The sequence below is a fragment of the Ipomoea nil genome, unplaced genomic scaffold (genome assembly GCF_001879475.1).
Source record: "Ipomoea nil cultivar Tokyo-kokei standard unplaced genomic scaffold, Asagao_1.1 scaffold2792, whole genome shotgun sequence".
Classification (NCBI taxonomy): Eukaryota; Viridiplantae; Streptophyta; class Magnoliopsida; order Solanales; family Convolvulaceae; genus Ipomoea; species Ipomoea nil.
In genome coordinates, this window is record NW_017619220.1 from 398,141 (window position 1) to 419,488 (window position 21,348).

Here is a 21,348-nt window from a genome sequence, read left to right on the forward strand (position 1 = left end):
AAGTTCTTAAAAATTGGTAATATTAAATACTATGTACTAAATTTTTAATATAGTTTAAGATTTGTAGTAATCACACACCTTAAATATCACTTCTTATTTTAATTGTAAATATATTTATGTTCATAATGTTATCATAGCAATTCACACATAATTATTAAATAACAAAATTTTTATATATGAATAAACCTCATATAAGGTATATTTTTATAACATATTTTTCGTGCATCGCACGAGACAAATACTAGTTGATATATTATAGCTATAATGTAAACTCTAAAAGGAAAGTTCTACTTTTTTTTTTTTTTTGAAAACAAAGTTCTACTATTTATTGTAGCATGAGATTTAGATTGATTGATAATGTCGACGGAAAGGATGGGATTAATTAGGATTAATACAATAAAAAAAATTTTAAATACAAGAATAATTCATACTTTTATAGTAATTAAAATTCTAATAAAATTATGCCACTAAGTCAAGTTTGTTGCATATAGCCTTTCTCTATCTGTAGTTGATAGTTTTTATACTTGTAGCTATTCTATTATGTGTCAGCAATTATCAGATTCTGTATTTATAGTTGATACATTTTGTATCTGCAATTGATAGTTTTTATACTTGTAGCTATCATATTATGTGTCAGCAATTATCAAGTTATTTGTAAATACATAATGTATTAATTTACGGTCAAAATTTTTGTATCTGTGTTAAGAATACACTATGAATGCATGGTATAACAATTGAAGCATGCACGTGCCAATGAAAAATCAATAACTCTCACAGGCCGTTTGGTTGGAGGGAATTTAAATTCCACTATCACTTAATTCTCACCTGATAGTACTAATGTCCATGTGTAAGCGGTATGCGTACTGAATATAAAATGGTGTGTATAAGGAAAAGTATATTTATTAAGAGGGTGACCTAATACAATCTAAATGACCACTTCGAGGGCCGACTGACTGCGGTCGAGCAGCTCTGTAGATGGTCTATTGATCGTTCCCAAAAGTCCCCCTCACCCTAATCGCCGGGGATATTTATAGCCTCTAGCCGGGGACAACTCTCCGGCCTACCGGCATGTAATCCACGTAACACCCACGTGCCCCAACCTGGTGAGCCCTCTCTGTCAACACCTAGCGTCGCCACGTGTCCCTCTCTAAAGATACTGTCTCTCCGTAGAACAAAGGTAGGGTGGTCGGGCAAAACATCGGTCGAGTACGACCGTCTTTACGCAGGAAAACAATATCAACGCACTTGGACGACCGGTCCCGACCCTCCTTCTGTTGCAGCGCTCGGGTCAAGGAACCGGTGTTAACCCTCTTGGAGAGCATCTCTGGTCGGTCGGGATATATCCTACCACCACCTAATTCCAAAGGCCACTAAATTCCTTAGTTTGGTTAGAAGGAATTGCAATTCCTTCATTTTCATGGAATTAAAATCTCATGGCCCCCTTGGGATTTTAATTCCATGGATTTTAGGAAGTAAAAAAAATAATGATTAGACAAAATTACCCTCTCATTTTTTAACCTAAAATTGATGCCTGACAACAACAATGAGCATTTTGGACTTTATACTACTTATTTTCTTTCAATTCCCATGTACACCAAGCATTGAATTAAAATTCCAAGTAATTTTATTCCTATAAACCAAATACTGAAATTTAAATTTTCACTTTATTCCCAGTAATTCATCGCTCATGAAATTGCAATTTCTTTCTCACCTAATTCCCTCCCTCCAACCAAACGCTCCTGTGTCTCACTATTTAAAGTGTGCCACCCACGGAAGAACAATCACTCCTTACTCTCTTACTCTCACTGATTCTCTCTCTCTCTCTGTACGCTATACAGTGATTTCCCTTTCATTGCTGCTTCAATTGCAACACTTTAATTTATATCTCTAAATGCATCTCATCTGTTGATACATTTTGATCGTAGTTCATGTTAAACTTTGGTGTTTATCTTCATTTATTTCAGCATAGCATTTTGATTAATCATTGTATGATACTTGTGTTGGAAATTTTGAGTTCCAACACAGGTTTTAATCTTTTTAAGTATCTTAGATTGTAAATGCTAACAATTTTTCAATGGTTTCACAAGATAGAATTGAAGGTTCTGATCCTAATTATATATATGCTTCAAGAGAATATTTAGAAAATTACATGTAAATTTGACACAGCATATATCAAGAAGTGAAATATTGGGCGTTGAAAAGAATGCAGGTTGAGACGTAATTAAGTTGAAAATTAATGAATATTTATTTTGATTCGATCAGGAGGCCGGCATGGATAGAAGGCTCTGCTTTGTTGTTGTTCTTGTACTAGCTGCTATTAGCAGCTGGCGCTGTAGTGCTAAAGATTTAGCAGCTGCTGACCATAAGAGAGATGTCTTCTCAGGTACTTATCCATTTTGGTTAGTTTTCCCATTCCATAATAAAATATTTTACTTTCATCCAGTTTCTGACCTTAAGAGAGAATCTTTTGCTTGCTTGTGCCCTTTTATCTTTTCAATTCTTACTTTTTTCTATTTGGTTTCTTGAGTCATTTGACTCATTTCAATAAATGTAATTGTCACGGCTAGAAATTATGGAATTTTCGACCACCAGAAAGTGATCTTAAATCAAGTAGTCGAAAGCAAAAAGTGGTCGAAAATAGCAACAAAGTTTTTTTCGGATACCAAAAGTGGTCGGAAATTCCATAATTTCCAGTAGTGATAATGCTTAATGAGATTATGGAATACATACCTTCCACAGAGAAACAAGTTCAAGTCAGCGGAAATGAAGATCTGTGCTTACAGTGTAAACAACTTTTCGCAATCTATTCTGATAAGCAGAAACAAAGCGAGATGATTGACGATCTTCACAACTACTGCTCTAGGTTTTTTGATTTGGCGCAAATGGTATTCAATCCTTCAGCTTCTAATTGTCCATTAAAGCTCCATCTTTAATTTTATCTGGAAACAATTCATCAATAATCTAGCTTACTTAAGCAGAGAATGTTGTGTTGATATGTTATTATTTATAACTTTATTCCTTTTACAAATATTGATCTGTTACTCCATTCTGCAAACAGTGCATTGCCCTTTATGAACCAATACTTACTAGTATATTCGACCGGATCAACTCCTCAACGCCTGAAAGTTTCTGCAAATTTTTCTGTGAAGGAGTTGATCCCATTTCTCAACAAAGGTGAGAGTTGTAATAAAATATACTCCGTACATAAAATGCATGAATAGCATATGTTATTGATATATTTTAAGTATTACATTTTATTCATGAATTCCCTAATGTATATACATATATACACATCACTTAACAAGAGCCATTTGGAACGTTGTTCATAAGTTTTGGTTTGATGTGGCTTACTAATCTCACTTTCATGATAAATTTGACAGTGCAAGAAACTGGTTTTCTAATATGCCCCTCCGATTCTGATGAACGCCGAGCAGTTCCCTGTAACAAATGGCATCTGCATCTTTGCAACTCGCCAACTCTTGGAATTGAGTGTGGTCTGCTTTCTTTTACAACCTTGTTCACATGTTGTAGAGTGTGGTCTGCTTTCTTTTACAACCTTGTTCACATGTTGTAGAGTGTGGTTTGCTTTCTTTTACAACCTTGTTCACATGTTGTAGACTCTGGTTCACATGTTGTACGCGCATTGCGCGAATAATTCAATGCCCAATTTGTATTTTCAAATTAGTGTTTTTGAATTTATCAAAGTATCAATGCAAGTTTATCAAATTTTTCATAAAAGTAAATATTTCTCAAATTCATAACTATGACTTATGGAAAAAATATTGGATTAACTGTTAGAATAACAATTTTAGATGGTAGCACCCTCACTAGATAGTACCCAATGTTAGGAACAAGTGTACTTAGATTTTGATGATACCAATCTTGCTAGGTTTGTAGACCCCTCTTTTAATTTCATTATATTAGATCTTTCGTGTTAGATGAAAGCAGTCACAACTCATCATGTGATTCGTACTAAGTGATACACCTACACGAATCTGAGTTGCATTTAGTATGATAGGTCTACCTGAAGTGAAGATCAAGAGAAAGACTTCCCTTGCTAACTTTGACCTACAATGGTTCAAAAACACTAACAAACACCGTAAAACATTCAAAACGAGTGTGAACCATAACTAAATAATAAAATAAAGGATTATGCAATTAAATTACCACAATTATGAACTCAAGCCTAATAAATATAAATAAATTAATACTAAAAATATGCACAATTAGGCTCACATCACTAAACCGTGGACACATATTTTTCAACAATGGTAAAGAGGGGTGCCCTAAACGACAATGGATTTCAAACGGAGTACCCATCCCGAAGCAGCCCAGCAGGCAACCGTTCTCGTCATATTGGAATCAACAATATAGAGGCCACCCGACTCATGCCCTTTACCAATAATCCGCTTCGTCGTAAGATCCTGGAACATGCAGTGAGTAGGGAAAAGGTTATAGAACAATTTAGAGCATTACTAATTTGACTAACAGAGATCAAATTAAAAGACAAGTTGGGAAGGTTAAGACCGAGGATAACGGGAGATCAGGAGTTGGATTAGCAGTGTCAATCCCAAGCACACTAGAGGTGGATCCATCAACTAGAGTGACATGGGAAGTTGAAGAAGTGGATTGAAAGGTAGATAGGAGGCTAGAGTTACCTGTCATATGATCCGTGGCTCCCGAATCAATAACCCATTTGGAAGCTAAAGAGACGAGGAAGTGTTGGGATTACCTGAGGTTGCAGCAGCTACAGTTGAGGTAGATGATGAGGATTCTTGGTACTTTAGGAACTTAGCATACTCATCTGCAGAGAAGACAACTGTTTTCTCACCATGAGCATCGGAAGACACCATATTAGCAGACCGATTGCCCTGATTTCTATTCTGAAGCTTTCGGCAATCCTTCACTACAAGAAAAATGCACATAGACAACGGTTAATAACCGTTGTCGTAGGGGTATAATTTCTGTTGTTGAAGCCGGTGTTGTTGTAAGTCCCGCGCATAGACAACGGTTTTTTAACTGTTGTCTTTTCTAGAAACAACAACGGTTTTTTAACTGTTGTCTATTAAGTGTTGTTGAAGCCGGTGTTGTTGTAAGTCACGCACATAGACAACGGTTAATAACCGTTGTCTTTTCTAGAAACGACAACGGTTTTTTAACCGTTGTCTATTAAGTGTTGTTGAAGCTGGTGTTGTTGTAAGTCACGCACATAGACAACGGTTAATAACCGTTGTCTTTTCTAGAAACGACAACGGTTTTTTAACCGTTGTCTATTAAGTGTTGTTGAAACCGGTGTTGTTAAAAGTCACGCACATAGACAACGGTTAATAACCGTTGTCTTTTCTAGAAACGACAACGGTTTTTTAACCGTTGTCTATTAAGTGTTGTTGAAACCGGTTTTGTTAAAAGTCACGCACATAGACAACGGTTTTTAACCGTTGTCTTTTCTATAAACGACAACGGTGTTTTAACCGTTGTCTATTAAGTGTTGTTGAAATCGGTGTTGTTAAAAGTCACGAACATAGACAACGGTTTTTAACCGTTGTCTTTTCTAGAAAAGACAACAGTTTTTGACCCGTTGTCTATTCAATGTTGTTGAAACCGGTGTTGTTAAAAGTGATGCACATAGACAACGATTTTTAACTGTTGTCTTTTCTTTAAAAGACAACAGTTATAAACTGTTGTCTATTGTGTGTTGTTGAAATCGCTGTTGTCAAAAATCACGCTCATAAACTGTTGTCTTTTGTAGAAAAGACAACAGTTTCAAACTGTTGTCTATTGTAAAATAGACAACGGTTTTTAACCGTTGTCTCAACCCATTTTTAACCTGCTTAAATTTTAATCATATAAAAAAAATCAATTTATCCATTCACCATGGCCAAGTATAGTTACATAATTTTGAATAAGCTAAGCAAGGTTCAAAATAACAAGTCAAAATACTTTCATTACCAATTCTAATCGAATCATCATCCAAGTCATAATACTACAAAAAACAATTCTACGAACAAAGTCTAAATGATTACAACGTCAAATCATACCTACTCTATATAACTTGATAGAATATCGGCTCATTCTGAACGCACCAGATCAATAACCGCTTTATCATAATCAACTTGTTGGAACTACATGTAAAAAGTGAGTAAATAAATTAGTATAGATATAATAAATTTGCAATGAAATGCGAAATAAGTTAGGAGTAATTCAGAAAGCATAAAAGTAGAGTTATAGTTGGGTATCATATAAAACAATATAAAAACAATCCAGTGATCCAACTTATAGTTTTCAAGGAGAAACTCTACCTATTTGCTGCACTCAAAAGAAGCTAATAGAATAAATAGTTTTAAGTTAATGCATAAGCCTTCTACTGCAATTATAGGATTAACTTATCATTGTACCAAATACTCATTAAGACAAAGCAACTGGTAAACTAAACTTACAAATTAAGATACTTATGAGTTGAGACAAAATTTAACCACTGTATAGAGCTGTAATATGTGTCCATATGAAACTGTTCTAAACTAAATTAAAGAAATAATTATTGTCGGGTGGTCGCGATGCCAATATATTTATATTCACATATATTATCATAACTTTCAAAATAATGATTATGCAACAAAAAAAGCAACAAAGAAGCATTCAAATATTGACTACATTCTGTCCAAAATCCCTTAACTCACATATAATAACACCTCACACTTCCACCTAAATTCATTTTTACTCTTTATACTCTTATTAAGTCAGTCCATCATCCAATTAAATTACAAAGTTAATTAATTTAAACCCAAATTTGTCAAATAAAAAATCTGTAGCTTTGGATTTTTGGGTGTATAATACTGGACTTTTTTTTTTTATTCCAAATGCCACTCATACCAACTTATAATTTTTCTTACATTTTTGAATTCTATATTTAACCAAAAGGGTTGTGAGGTTTCCCTCATATCCAAAAAAAAAAAAAAGAATATTCTGATGAAAATTTGCATTTAATTAACTGGTTTGATGTTCCTTTATGTACCTAAGGAATTAAAAATCAATCCACCCATCACCACATAAAACTAACAACAATAAAACCAACAACAAGAAAGTATGATAGTACCAAGAATACAAGAATCTAAAAAGCTATCTGCAGAACATTATCACCCAACTTGCAGCTTTTCTATATCCAGATAACTCTCATTTGCAAGCTAATGATGAAGAGCCCACAAATAAAATCAGTACAGCCTTATGAAAATGACTTGGTATTCATGATCGAGATTTAGAACTGAAGATTTTTCACATACCCATAAATCCCATGGGAGGGGGAAGAGGAAAGAGGAGAAAATTACCTGTTTGAGCTTTAACTAGGTATCAGTACAGTCTTTTTTCCCCTTCCTTTTTGGTGAGCTTTTAAAAGTTGTGGCTATGAAGAAGAAGAAGAGTAGTTAGAACTGAAGACAAGGACAGTGGTATTAGAGATAAGATAATGCCACCTAATTAAATAATTAATCCACAGATAATTCATCCTAATTATGATTACTATACAAACTTAAGAACAAGGAAGATGAAGAGAAACAAGACAGAAGATTCCATCCAGAATATGACAAAATTGAAATGGGAATCTGGTAAGGTGTGCTCAAAATTGAAAAGATTTCAACCACCGATAATTCTCTCAATTTCAAAGACATGTTTCTAAAATGCGCAAGTTGAATGGTTAAATGTCCATATGAAGGGAAAATTAAAGAGGGAGAGGCGGAAAATTAAATAGGGAAAATCAGTACAACCTTATGAAAACTGCAGAACATTATCACCCAAATATTCTTTTTTTGCTCTAGTGGCACAATATATCAAACAGTTTATATACATGAAAATAAAGCAAAGATAGAAATGCGGTACCTTTTCAGCTTCCAACCCAGAGTGACCAGATTGATTATCCAGCGGCCAGCAGTTGTAAACTGAAGAAGTGTGACAAGAACTAAAAAAGATGAGATTGAAATAAGCTATGGAAGTACCAGTCACAAATTGAAAAGAAAATATGAACACAGAGAGGCCAAAATCAGTTGCCTTCAAGGCAGCATTTTCAGCTTTATTAGACAGCAAGAAATTCTATGGCCTTATTCTTCACGTCAGCATCTCTATGGCTCTGCAATTCACCTGTCAATGTTATGTGCTTCATATGGAGTTCATTTAGAGTGTGCCTCAGGTTTTTAACTTCCATCTTCAATTCATGGGATGACTCTGCAGGGATCAATCCTGATAGAAAATCAGAAATTAGATAAAGGAGACGGGGAAAGAATGTGATTCAGCAGACAGAACTTTCCGCATTTCATGAATCAAGTAATCTAAAAGTACTGCCTCCTCTGTCCCAACAAACTTTAATCAGCAAGAAAATACATCAGAAATCTTATCAAAACTTGAGATAGATTAAGTGCCATCTAGCAAGATGATATCAAACTGCATCCCCAAAACTACAAGTGCCCAAAAGTGTAGTGAGGATATTAATAAAACATTCAGAGCACAAATAATGAGCATTTTCCACAATAAACACATATAGCTAAATAATTACATCCAAGCACAGAACAGATACCATGTTATATTAATAGTGCAGAAAACAATGACATTTTACTAGATCCATAAAATAAATAATAATATAATCAAAACATATGAATTTTGTTTACAAGGAGGTAAACCATCCTAGGTTCTGTAAAGCAAATATCCAATTAAAGCCATTACTGAACAAAGTAACAAGGCACTCTCAGAGATGAACATCAACTCTCATAAAAAAGGAAATCAAAATATTTCTCTAGTTAACCTGCCTGCTGCAAGTTAGACAAATGCTTCAATATTTCTATCCTTTCATGGTGAAGATGCTTGAAACATCTTTCTCTGCTTTCAGAATTGTCACTCTACCAAATCTGCAATTGTTTTCTATAAATCCCCTAAACAAAAGTTACCAAAAGTAAACACAACGTACAAAGTACTTTTCCATGACAAATTAGGTGACCCTCACTTTAATAAAGACTGCAGCATAAATACTAAATGGAAGCATTTCAGAGATAATGCCAAAAAAAAAAAAAAAAAAAAAAAAAAAACAAGAAAAAGAAGAAAAAGTGACAGAAAGGAGCCACTGATAATTGAACAATTTGAAATCCATTCCTTCCAATAATTTTAACAAGCAGAAAAAGGATGATTAGCCAAATAATAAATGCTTTGACATGAATGATGAATCTTTTAACTCATTATTCTCCATAGATCCTAACTTGGGGGAACATTTTTTCTGCTTTTCTAGAAGTAAAACAATCTGCCAAAAGCTTAAGGAGTTCCAAATGTTCAAAATTGTTCTTATAGCTGTTGGTGGAGAGAAAATGGAGCACTCATGAGAAATACCAAGTGACCGATACATTATAGAAGCATATATTTTGATTTGCGTAAATGAATACCAATGTATTTCTTATCAGCCTTTTAATCCTAGAAAACATCAATTCAAGGGCATGGATATAAGAGTCATGACACAGAAGCAAACATAATATTTAATAACCCCAGTAATGTCACCAAAAAGGCCATTCCAGCTCATCCTAATATGGAATTCACCTTTACTTGGAAAAAATTTCGAGTCCAAGAAAATCAATAGCTTTCAAAGAGCTGAGTGACTCCAAGTCTCAAACCTTAACCTTTGTCTTCTTCTAATCCAAAAATTGTACTACTGATGGAAGCAAATTTACAGTTCAAAGCTCTCGTTATCTTAATGATCTCAACAACACAAGAAAAGTAGTGAAAATATAGAGAATTTAAATCCAGATGCATAGAAACATAAATATGGTTTTTGTGTTTTTTTTACCTGAGTAGCTTTATAGGCTAGCATAGTGTCCTCGACAGCCTCTTTGCGCTCATTGCCAATCTTAAACTCAGCCAAATAGCGATGGTAATCGCCCTTCATCTTCAAGTAGAGCGACGGCGGCAGAGGAGGGAGGCGGCGATGGCGGCAGAGGATGGAGGCGGCGACGGCGTCGGAGGTTGGAGGCGGCGAGAGCACGGTCGGCGGAGAGCACTTGGCGGCGAACAATGTCTGAGGAGATGGCGGTGTTTAGAGGCGAGCAATGTATGTGGAGATGGCGGTGTTTAGAGGGCAAATTTGCAAAGAAGACCTAAGTGTTCTGACGGGAAACTTTAGCAAAGAGGGAAATTTCGCGCCTAAAAATTTGCAAAGGAAAATAATATAATTGAAGGAATTATTTTGATTTTGCAAAGAGGGAAATAACATATTATATACTATGTATTAATATAATTAGAAAAATAACGAAATTTTATTTTAATTTATAATAAGCTTTCATTTTTTTCAAATTAAATAAGTATATTATATATATTCAATGATTTTATAGGGATCAGGTCCACCATAAACCGAGTATATAGGTATAGAACGGGGTAAGAATATATTAACGTTATTATCAGGGACGCTAGACCCAAAATAGTACCGGGTATATAGGTACAGAACGCGAGGTAAAAAAAATAGTAGTTTTATTGCTCGGGATGTACCGCGTATATAGGTACAGAACGGGAAGTAAGAAAATAGTAGCTTTATTACCTGGGGTGCTAGGTCCAAAATAGTTCATAATTTATATACTACAAACTCTGAATTTATATAGGCATAGATTCATAATTTCTATACTGTAGATTCATAAAATTTTTACTGTAGATTCATAATTTCTAAACTGTAGATTCATAATTTAAATACATTAAATTCATAGTGTCTATACAGTAGATTCATAATTTCTACACGTATGCAGATTCATAATATATGAACTGTAGATTCATAATTTCTGTATTGTTGATTCATCATTTCTAAATTGTATAGTTATCAAATTATGAACATATAGTTCTGTGATGTGTGAATACATAGGAATCGAACCACTAGACTAGGGTGCCTGTAGAGACTAGAGACCACTAGACTAGTGTGCCTGTAGGCCGGGTATATTCATGGTTTTATAGGGACCGGGTCCACCATAAACCGGGCGATATAGATATAGAACATGGTAAGAAAATATTAGCTTTATTACCCGGGTCACTAGACCCAAAATAGTACTGGGTATATAGGTACAAAACGCGAGATTCATAGATTTTTATACTGTAGATTCATAAATTCCATACTATAGATTTATAAAATCTTTGGTGAATAATTTTATATTTAAATATGAACGAAAATAGAACTATTAAATTAACTTTTGAATTGTATTATTTCTTTGTTAAAATTTTATGCACTATATTTGGACAAAAAAAATTATTTACATTTTATTTTTTGTTCTAGATCTTCTAAACATCTATTTTCATCTCGTAACAAAAACAATGAAGGTCCAAATTATAGATAAAAGATAAGGTGTAACACTTTAGTAAACAAGAGTTGGTGTGGCTTGGTGGGTTTAGCTTTATTTGTTATGTTAGAGGTCATGGGTTCTATCCTTAACCTATATTTTATACAATCATTGTCTTGGTTCTCACAGACAACACAGAACCAAACTCGTTATATCTTAGATGTTGCGCTTAAGTATATAAGTGTTGGTGTGGCTTGGTGGGTTTATCTTAGTTTGTGATGTTAGATTATGTTAGAAATCTTAAGTTCTATTCTTCTTACAGGCATTTTTAACCTATTTTATAAAATCGTTGTTTTGGTTTTCACAGACAACACAAAAACAACCCAGTTATATACAAGATGTTGCACTTTGATACATAAAAGTTTGTGTTGCTAAGTTGGTTAAACCTTAATTGCTATATTTGAGGTCAGAGGTTCGATTCTTGTTGTTAAAATCCTTGTTTATATTTTATACAACTGTTGTCTTTTATAGAATAATGATGATGCGCAAAGACAACGGTTGTTAAAAAAACGTTGTCTTTGTAGTGTTGTGTATTCAAATACGCTTAAAGACAACATACCAAAGACAACGGTTAAATAAAACCGTTGTCTTAAACAAATAAAGAACGCGCAATGACAACGGTTATATAAAACCGTTGTCGTTGTAGTGTTGTGTATTCAAGTGCTATTAAAGACAACACATAAATGACAACGATTAAATAAAACCGTTGTCTTTTATAAAATAATAATGCACAAAGACAACGGTTTTAAAAAACCGTTGTCTTTGTAGTGTTGTGTATTCTAGTGCGCTTAAAGACAACACATCAACGACAACGGTTAAATAAAACCGTTGTCTTTTTATAAAAAAGTGCGCACAAAGACAACGGTTTTAAACAACCGTTGTCTTTCTAGTGTTGTGTATTCTAGTGCGCTTAAAGACAACACACCAACGACAACGGTTAAAAAAACCGTTGTCTTTTAAAAAAAAAACGCACATAGACAACGGTTTTAAAAAACCGTTGTCGTTGTGGTGTTGTCTTATCACAAAATGCACAAAGACAACACACTTATAACAACGGTTAAGTAAAAACTGTTGTCTTTGACAAAAGTGTTGCATAAAAGACAACGGTTTTGGACCAAACTGTTGTCTTTGATACAAAAGACAACACTTTTCTTAAAAACTGTTGTCTTTCTAGTGTTGTCTATGTGCATTTTTCTTGTAGTGCTTCTTCATGTTCCCCGGTCTCTAACAATAATGGCAAATGATTGGATTATACTTCTGTCCATGAGGATCCCTACTATGATATGATGACTTCATAGGCTCCCCCTTTGATTTCTGGGTAACAAGGACACTACTTGACGTAGGAGGTTGATATAGGTCTCTGTACGTAGTACTCTAGAGAACACATCAGATAGGGATTTGAGCTCCTCACTTGACAAAATTTGGGACTTTGCTGGTTCTAGCCGAGGATGAAGACTAGCCAAAAAACTGATGATGGCCATCTGTTCTCGCTGTTTCTGCTGTTCTTTTATATCCTCCGTGAATGACATTAACTCATTAAGGGCCTCATAATTAAGTTTTCTTGAACTGCATAAAATATGTTTGTAGAGGTTTGTCAAGCATATCGACTCGATAAAAAGCTTTACAAACATCATATATAGATTCGACTAATGTTGCCCTTACCCGAATACAAAAAATTGAGATAGTCTAACAATTCTTTTACAGTTTCACAGTGACTAACAAAGCCAAAGATCTCAGATTCAATTGAGTTCTGTATTTGAAGAAATAACTTAGCATCATCACGCAACCAAGTGTGTTTAGTTTTGTCATCCTCAGGTGGGTCTTTAGTCATATAGTCATCTTTGTCAATAATACGAAGATATATTTTAATAATTTGTTTACATTCCAAATGATTTGAGCCATTTAGTTTGTGTTCTGTCACTAGTACAAAATGGAGCAAAGAAATCTGACTTTAGGCTACCCTTCTTTAAACAAAGGTAGTGTATTCTTAAAAAAAAATAGGGCGGTGGCATAATTGTAAATAAATGAATAAGAAACCGCTACCTTTTTTTAAAAAAGGGGAGCGGTTTATTAAAGCGGATGGACTTTCCGCTACCCTTTCTTTTAGAAAGGACACGGAAACCAGATCGGGAAAAAATAAAAGAAAAAAAAAAGCAAAAAAGAAAAAAAAAACAACAAAACAAAAACCCTCAACGCCTCTTCAGTTTTCACAAACCAGATCTCGCTCTCAGACCTCTCCAACACTCTCTGCCGTCGCTCCTCACTGACCGCACCTCAGCCGTCGATACCGCCTCTCTCACCACGCTCCCTCAGCCCCGATCAAATACCACCGCCGACACCAAGCTAAGGACTCAAGCGCCACTCTCATCAACCACCCATGACGCTTCTCTTCTTCTCGTTAGTTACCGGTGACCAGACCCAGCCGAAAACGACGCCTCCACGTACTGTCGACGACGCCTGCCACTGACGTCGCCACCACCACTGTGGTTCTCAGCCGCCGCCGGTTCCGCTGAAGGCACTACCTATGAGGTTCTCTTTCTGCTTTCTTCGTCCTTTTCTTTCTCAATTCATTTGGGGTGCCAATGTTATTGAAATGAATTTATGTGTTTTGCTTGATCTGCCTCTTCGCGTTTAGCTTGGATTTAGTTGGATCCGGAGCTTCGTGGACTAAATTAGCTCTGTTTAGACAGAGATTGTTGATATCTGTTTTCTTTTTTAGCAGATAATAGCTGTTTCGAGCTAGGTTTCAACCTGGGAATTGAAGTGTAATTTCTCATTTCTAGATGATTCTTCTTTTGGGGTTTTCGAGTATTTACTTAAGGAACCCTTAACTGCAGATACAATAAGCATGAGATTGGGGTGGGGGCTGAAAATAATTAACCAGGACCTCTAATTTAGTTAAATAATTTAGTTAAATAATGGTTTAGTTTTCTAAGAGTTTTTTCCACTTTTGGTTACTTGACTATGATACCCCCAATTTTGGTGCATGACTATTCAATTGCTCTCACATTTTGTCATCAGCTCAATTTTCCGGAGGCTTAGGTTGCCCGAGAAATTGAGCTAAGGATGAAGAAATTGAATATTCATGCACAAACATTAAAAATCTTGATAGCCGGGGACCTAATTTTGGAAGGGGTATTATAGTAGAGGAACCAAAAGTGAAAAAAACTTGTTTCGTAATAAACATCTTTGGTAGTTCTAGTATTCTGTAGTAATTGTATTAGCAGATGCCAGTATGTCACTTTACTGTTTCTTGAAAAGATGTATCTCTAAAATGCAAGTTCCATGATCAGTTCTTGCTCTCATGTCTTTGTGGTTTCTCAATCTTCTCCCAAGTTTAACAATTAGTTTGTTTTGATGTTTTTATGATTGTTCTAGTTGCTGATGACTAGTGCTATCATATGTGACTAGAGGAGAATCAGAGACTGGCGGTGGAATGCTCGTTGTTGCAGTGCAAGAGATGGGAGAGAGAGTGCTCGTTGTACGACAGGGACCGAGAGGCATTGATGGTTCGACAAGTACGATGCCCTGTAGCTGGTCTGGTCTTGTAAATGTAGTATTGTCACAGGAGGAGATATATCAGAAGTACCTGGATGATACCAAGGCAAGAAAAACACATTTTGCTTCTGCTGATTCTGCAACTAATGGTTCTTCTTGTTGTTGGTAATCATTGGATAGGTCAAACAATATAATGTAGAAATACTCCCTGCCTATGAGCTCATAGTATCATCACTCACTTGCTTTATGTACGACAGTTTCCCGTCCTCGCCAGTGCCAGGTACAATCTCGTCATCTTAGGAGACGAGTCTGTCGGCAAAAGCAGTATCATCACTCACTTTATGAACAACAAGTTCCGTAACAAATACGAGGTAAATGCGGCTGTGATTAGTTTAAACTAATTTTGTAAATTTCTTCAGAGTAATAGAAGGACAATAATGGATGATCCTTTTATACGAAATTACATTGAAGATCTTTTGAGGAATGTGAGGACTCAAGTATTGCTCAAACTGATCAAGCCTTACACAAGAATTCGGATCCCTTTCATATCCAAGGTGATTAGATAGAGATCAGTGTCCTCTTGTACAGTGAAGGAGCTGCAAGGACATTCCATATTTGTTTTCCTATTTATCTATTCATTATTACAGAGTATTATTTTAAATACCGCCATTCTACTGATTTTTATTGGTTTTTGACTTTTTTTCCACACTATATTTCACATTTGTAATGTTTTGCATGCAGGTCAAAGGGGATGAAGAAATACACTGACGTGGATAAGTGGAACACACAGCTTAGGTCCCTCTATCAGACTGTTAGTAACCAAGTTTGTTAATTTTTGAGATTTTTTGAGAGTATATTCTATCTGAAAAGTCACTCCTAGTCCTGGAAAACAATAGATTACAAGCATTACATTTACTTTTGCACCAAAGATGTTCATGGGTAGTGGAGAAGTGTCCATTTACAGAGATGTTGGCTCAAATCTAGTTCAAATGTTTTTGACAAATTTGCTTACTAAACAAACTTAAAAAGTTAAAAGGTACTTCATCATTAGCTGTGCAAATTATTAGCTGTGTAAAACTACCCCCAATAATTGGAAGAAAATAGTATAGATTCTTGTTATGATCTTGATTTTCGCCACTTGATAAACTTGATGAATTGATAAAACCCTACAAGTCAAAGCTGTCCTGAGTTATTTCTGATGCACATGTATGTGTTCATAATTTAATCAGGTTCGTTTGTGGTGCGTATTAAGGTTTGACGAGCTCTTGCACGAATTAAGGGTTGGCTCTCCACTTGTGTGCCTGATCTGGTCAGCCATCACATATGAACTATCTTCTTCCTCTTATATTCTCTTCTCTGTTCCCCTTTGTTTTGGGTTTCAAGTTACAGAGAAGTTATATTTAGCCCGAGGAGACTTGAGGCTGCTTTTCATATTAAAGAAGTCTTTAACAGTTGCACTGTTTATATTTGTCTGTTTAGTTTTCTGCATTGTTTACGCCTTATGGGTTCATCTAGTCATTTCGATATGTTTTCTCATCTGATGAGCATGTTGTAATGGATTATTTGATTAACTAGATAACGTGACTAATTGAAGTTGTGGAAACTTGGTATTCAGGTTCCGTCTCATGTATTAATGGGTATACCAGTGAATGGTGAATCTATGTCTTTATCTCCTCTTGGTGAAGCTTGCTTGAGATCGGACTTGACTGCCATACATGAAATCTTAGAAAAACTTGGGTACAAAGATGACGAAGGAGCAGCTGCCGAGGTTTGTCTCATTACAATTATTTGATTTATTTTCATATCATGCCCTGTTTGGATATATGCTCTTCTGTCAGCTGGAGTCTATTCCTAGCTTAATTATAGTGAATAATGGTGGCATCAACTAAACGCAACCCATCAATGAAGTGCTGTTAGGATATCACTATAACTATGAAATTAGTGGAGGGAAGAAAACATGAGTAGTAAGTTCCAATTATCCCTGTAATGATATGTGGAGTTTACAGGGAGTGCTCTGAGAGGTTTAGTAAAAGCTTTTTTGGGTACACTTCTTCAGGTGTATTCTGTATAAAGCTTTTTTGGGAAAGCTTTTTTGGGTCTACTGATAAAGAAGTCATTGGTCTTGGATATTAAGAAAGATCCAAGAGATCCTAACACCAAGACAAAAAGGTCAACAAGTACGTGAAACGTCTTTTCCCACAAAAGGCAGACTTGAATTAATACCATCTGAAATCTTCCGAGTGTATGGTCACGTTTAGTAAACTTTCAAATTGACTATCTGATCCTTCAACTTTCAAATTTTACAATTCGCGATCCAAATTAACCACTCATGGTCCTTCAACTATTAAATTTTAATCAACCATGGTCCTAAGTGTCGAGCACCAAACACCCAAATTTAATTTATAGTTCCTGAAGAGATAGGTAAGAACGCCAAGAAGACGAATATCGGAATTTGAATGTAAACATTAATCATCATATTAAAAAGTAATACCTTAATTTGTTTCATTATTTCCCTACAGACACAATCATAATTAAGATAAACAAGTACAGGCCGGAAAATCTTTTCCAGTTAATAATTAGACAAACATGTTTATTAGCAACTTAAACCATATGTTTAATTTGCATTGATTCAGAGACCATAAATTGTTGCTCCACCATCCACACAAATGATTTGACCGGTGACAAAAGAAGCCGCAGGGAAGCAAAGGAATGCAACCGCCGCTGACACTTCTCTCGGCTCTGCAAGTCGGTGTTGTGGTGTTCTTTGGATCAAAGCTTCTACTATTTTCCCATGTTCTTTCTGCAAAATCAAATTAAATAATGATTAATTAGGTATTTAATATTTGAGTCAAATAAAAAAATAAGAATGAACTTTACTTTAGAAGACTCGGTGAGGGAGGTTTGCATCGGCCATGGTGCAACAACATTGACGCGGATGTTGTCACTTGCCCATTCACAAGCCAAGTTCTTTGCTAGTGAATTAATGGCCCCTTGTATCAGTAAATAGTAAAAAGGTGTTAATAAAAAAAAATTTAGCACATTTTTAGGCAAATAATATTAAGTAAAGAAAAATTTGACATAGATTGTGTACTAATATACCTTTGGATGCAGCATAGATTGTATGAACAGGTGCATAAACAAAACTAGCACATGAAGAGATGAAGACTATGCTTCCATTTCCTGTGGCCTTCAACAATGGGTGTGCAAGCTGGCTAAAGTGCAATGAAGCCTCTAGATTTGTTCCAATCACAATGGAGTAATCCTCAGCGTTTGATTTCAGAGTATCCTTTGGTATAATTCTCGCCACATTATTTACCTGTGGTTAAAAAATCAATTTCGCATTAGAATCAACTAAACTGTCTGTTTTGTACGGAGTAATATATTTCTTTACATGAAATGAAAAATATGTTCAAATATTTTTTTCATCTTTTTCAACTTACTAAGATATTGAGTTTTCCGTCAAACTGTTTGTAAACCAACTGTATTAGATTCTCACGTTCAGATGGTTGTAATATGTCACAAGTAGAGCCAAAAACATGATAACCTTTGTCTTTCCAAATTTTGAGGCACTCGTCAAGCTCCTTTTGATTACGCGAACATGTGTACACAGTTGCTCCAAGACTAGCAAATTCTTCCACTATTTCATGCCTAAGATTGGTGCATAGAAAATATATACTCCGTATTATTTATTGCATTTTCTAATTTTCACACACAATTGGAGTTGATAAATGTAGTGTATAGATAGATTAGTAACTATACATACATACATATATATATATATATATATGAGTTGAAATGAGTTAGCTATATTACCCAAGGCCACGAGTACCACCAGTAACAAGAGCAGTCATGCCTTGAAGAGACCATCTTCCTGCCATTGCTGATTCTTGATTGCTCACTCACTCTCGATTCGATCTCAAAGTTCGCACACGTACGTTTCAATACATCAGGTGTATTCTGTATATATATACCCACAAAATGGCGTCTGCTAATTATCATTTGTTTATTTATCATTTGTTTAATGAGAGAATGGGTGTGCGTTGCTAATTATCTGCTCACACGTTTATTTATCATTTGTTTAACGATATTATATTTAATGAGAGAATGGGTGTGCCCTGTGCGTTGGTTTTTTTTTTTTTTAAACATGGGTGTGCGTTGGTAATTATTAGCTAATTACAAAATCCCAAATTCCAATCATTTTATTTAACTCATATTATTTTAAGCGCTTAAAACTTGGATTCAATATTTTATACTTAATAGCAGCAATACTTTATTGTAGCGGTGTGGTGTGCCAAGAAAGAAACGACCTGCTGTATGTGCTGTGAGCAGTATTACCGTGTGTACTGCTAATTGGAGCATGTGCACAGGAGATTAGTAGAACATGCCTTAGCATGACACTTGTCACCATCCTAGGCCCTTGGCAGTTAGAGGCAGTTAAAAGATTAAATTTGTTGTTGTAATTGCTATTACCTCTCTTTTCTTTCCTTTCTGCTGTACAAGTAGATGGATGTATGCATCCTTGACAGTTAATGAGAATTTTCCCTTCTTCTTCCATTCTTCTTCTTCCACCTATCTTGAGCTCTGTAACATGGTATCAGAGCTCATTCATTAGGAGCTTCTATCCACCCTACAATGACAACAACAGCCTGGCCTTCCCTAAGCAATCGAACGCCAGTGATGGCAGGCAGCCCAACTGTCAACACTAACACGATGAATCCAACACCTCCTGCTGCTACTCCGGCGAGCAGATTGAATGGAAATGAGGTAACATTTGACCCTCAATCACAGTCCAATCCCTACTTCCTTCATATCAATGAAAATCCGGCTTTAGAGCTGGTTTCTACCCCTCTCGAGGGTCCGAACTACCATTCGTGGGCTAGGGCAATGACAATGGCCCTCTCATGTAAAAATAAGGTTCCATTCATCAATGGAAGCATTATGAAGCCTAATGCAGACAACCTAGACAGATATCTAGCCTAGAAAAGGTGCAAAAATATTGTATCTACTTGGATTGTGCGCACACTTTCCCCCACCATTGCTCGTAGCGTGTTGTGGATTGACACGGCTTATGGCATTTGGAATGACTTGAAAAGGAGATTTAGCCAGCAAGACTTGTTTCAGATTGCTAAAATCAAGTGTGAAATCTACCAAACCAAGTAGGGGGACAACTTTTTGAATGAGTATTTTACTAGACAAAAGCTGTTATGGGATGAGCTGAGCATCCTTAGGTGTAACACCCCAGATTTTCAAGATATTTAAAACTTATAAAATAAAGGTGAAATCTCATTAAATCCCAAAACGTAATACAAGAGTACGGGGTGTTATGCCACACCTGAGCTAGAGAACTCAGGTGCACAGGCTAACTAACTAATTTCCTCAATAATGTAATGTATAAACATGGCACGCAGGCCGAAAGGGAAACTATCTACTTCTACGTTCCAAGTTCTAGTGCGCTCCAGTGACTTATTCTTCTGTGCCTGAAAGCCAAATATATCTGTTCAGCGAGCTGAGAGATGCTGGTAACCCACTCCAACGCGTTGAAATACAATACATATATATATATATATATATATATATATATATATATATATATATATATATATATATATATATATATATATATATATATATATATATATATATATATATATATATATATATATATATATATATATATATATATATATATATATATATACGAAAAGTCATTTCGAAGCATGAAGATATTTCCTAAGAGACTCTAGCTTTCAAATCAGGGAACTGACTCGACACTTAGGGGTACACATAGTCTACAGTCATAACCAAGCATATACAATTCTCACACAGGAAACAGTCATAGATAAGCACAACCAATAATCACAATTAAGCATTACTAGCAAGAGTCCTATAACAGTCACAACATCAACCCTTCTTATCTCATCATATAGCACACTTTGTTGGCGCCACAGGACCAATCGCATGCCTATACATGAGGGTCAGCGCATATAGCTCTGACACGGCCCCACAGCACCCTGCCCCGTCTCACACTACGGAGGGGTCCATCGCAACCGACTGATGAGCCGCAGCTCTATATAATATTTATATACCTGACCGGTCTTTACCAGCCTGGTTAACAGTTGGATTGGTTCTCAACCCATTCAACTGCCCGTATAGTGGACCTTTGTCCTATATAATATTTATATACCTGACCGGTCTCTACCAGCCTGGTTAACAGTTGGGATGGTTCTCAACCCATTCAACTGCCCGTATAGTGGACCTCAGTCCTATATAATATTTATATACCTGACCGGTCTCTACCAGCCTGGTTAACAGCCGGTATGGTTCTCAGCCCATCCGACTGCCCGTATAGCCCGATTGATCTCAACCAAATCGGGGTAACATGCACACATAACACATAGCAAGCACATGCAGCCCACATTAACACATTGGGAAGGGGGAGAAAGCGTATAACAAAACCTATGCGTGATCCTTCACATACTAAGAATATTCCTAAGGGGTTCATATTTCTTTT

General features: G+C 35.6%; 3 protein-coding genes across 10 annotated transcripts; 2 read left to right on the top strand and 1 right to left on the bottom strand.

The window, feature by feature from the left end:
* Positions 1-1,794: 1,794 nt before the first annotated feature.
* On the top strand, positions 1,795-3,689 carry LOC109157713. Its single transcript, XM_019305553.1, has 5 exons — positions 1,795-1,825; positions 2,263-2,383; positions 2,740-2,885; positions 3,059-3,174; positions 3,381-3,689. Exons 2-5 carry the CDS (start codon positions 2,272-2,274, stop codon positions 3,418-3,420), a joined length of 414 nt encoding a protein of 137 aa, XP_019161098.1. The 5' UTR covers positions 1,795-1,825; positions 2,263-2,271; the 3' UTR covers positions 3,421-3,689.
* Positions 3,690-13,550: 9,861 nt separating this feature from the next.
* On the top strand, positions 13,551-18,036 carry LOC109157714. Of its 8 annotated transcripts, none has more exons than XR_002050274.1 (8): positions 13,551-13,868; positions 14,718-15,002; positions 15,095-15,208; positions 15,309-15,391; positions 15,579-15,648; positions 16,067-16,146; positions 16,453-16,605; positions 17,949-18,036. XR_002050274.1 is itself a non-coding variant. In XM_019305556.1 (5 exons), exons 1-4 carry the CDS (start codon positions 13,864-13,866, stop codon positions 15,315-15,317), a joined length of 321 nt encoding a protein of 106 aa, XP_019161101.1. In that variant the 5' UTR covers positions 13,561-13,863; the 3' UTR covers positions 15,318-15,391; positions 15,579-15,802. The 8 variants fall into 8 exon arrangements, 3 of the variants coding, with proteins under 3 accessions (XP_019161101.1, XP_019161102.1, XP_019161099.1); XR_002050275.1 differs by lacking the exon at positions 17,949-18,036 and adding an exon at positions 17,471-17,558; XR_002050276.1 differs by lacking the exon at positions 16,067-16,146.
* Positions 17,295-18,762, bottom strand: LOC109157712 (tropinone reductase homolog). The gene is made up of 5 exons (XM_019305552.1): positions 18,651-18,762; positions 18,278-18,485; positions 17,937-18,153; positions 17,715-17,827; positions 17,295-17,637 (listed from the first exon to the last, which is right to left on the bottom strand). Exons 1-5 carry the CDS (start codon positions 18,713-18,715, stop codon positions 17,467-17,469), a joined length of 774 nt encoding a protein of 257 aa, XP_019161097.1. The 5' UTR covers positions 18,716-18,762; the 3' UTR covers positions 17,295-17,466.
* Between the last annotated feature and the right edge of the window lie 2,586 nt (positions 18,763-21,348).

What these genes read in the sequence shown, in the direction of transcription:
- LOC109157714 (XM_019305554.1), top strand. An exon ending in AGTACCTGGATGATACCAAG is followed by an intron (nt 14,944 to 15,094) that starts GCAAGAAAAACA and finishes TATGTACGACAG; the next exon opens with TTTCCCGTCCTCGCCAGTGC.
- LOC109157712 (XM_019305552.1), bottom strand. Translation starts at nt 18,715, where the DNA reads ATGGCAGGAAGATGGTCTCTTCAAGGCATGACTGCTCTTGTTACTGGT. An exon ending in GGTGGTACTCGTGGCCTTGG is followed by an intron (nt 18,486 to 18,650) that starts GTAATATAGCTA and finishes CACCAATCTTAG; the next exon opens with GCATGAAATAGTGGAAGAAT. An exon ending in ACGGAAAACTCAATATCTTA is followed by an intron (nt 18,154 to 18,277) that starts GTAAGTTGAAAA and finishes TTTTAACCACAG; the next exon opens with GTAAATAATGTGGCGAGAAT.
- LOC109157713 (XM_019305553.1), top strand. Translation starts at nt 2,272, where the DNA reads ATGGATAGAAGGCTCTGCTTTGTTGTTGTTCTTGTACTAGCTGCTATT. An exon ending in TAAGAGAGATGTCTTCTCAG is followed by an intron (nt 2,384 to 2,739) that starts GTACTTATCCAT and finishes TACCTTCCACAG; the next exon opens with AGAAACAAGTTCAAGTCAGC. An exon ending in TTTTTGATTTGGCGCAAATG is followed by an intron (nt 2,886 to 3,058) that starts GTATTCAATCCT and finishes TTCTGCAAACAG; the next exon opens with TGCATTGCCCTTTATGAACC.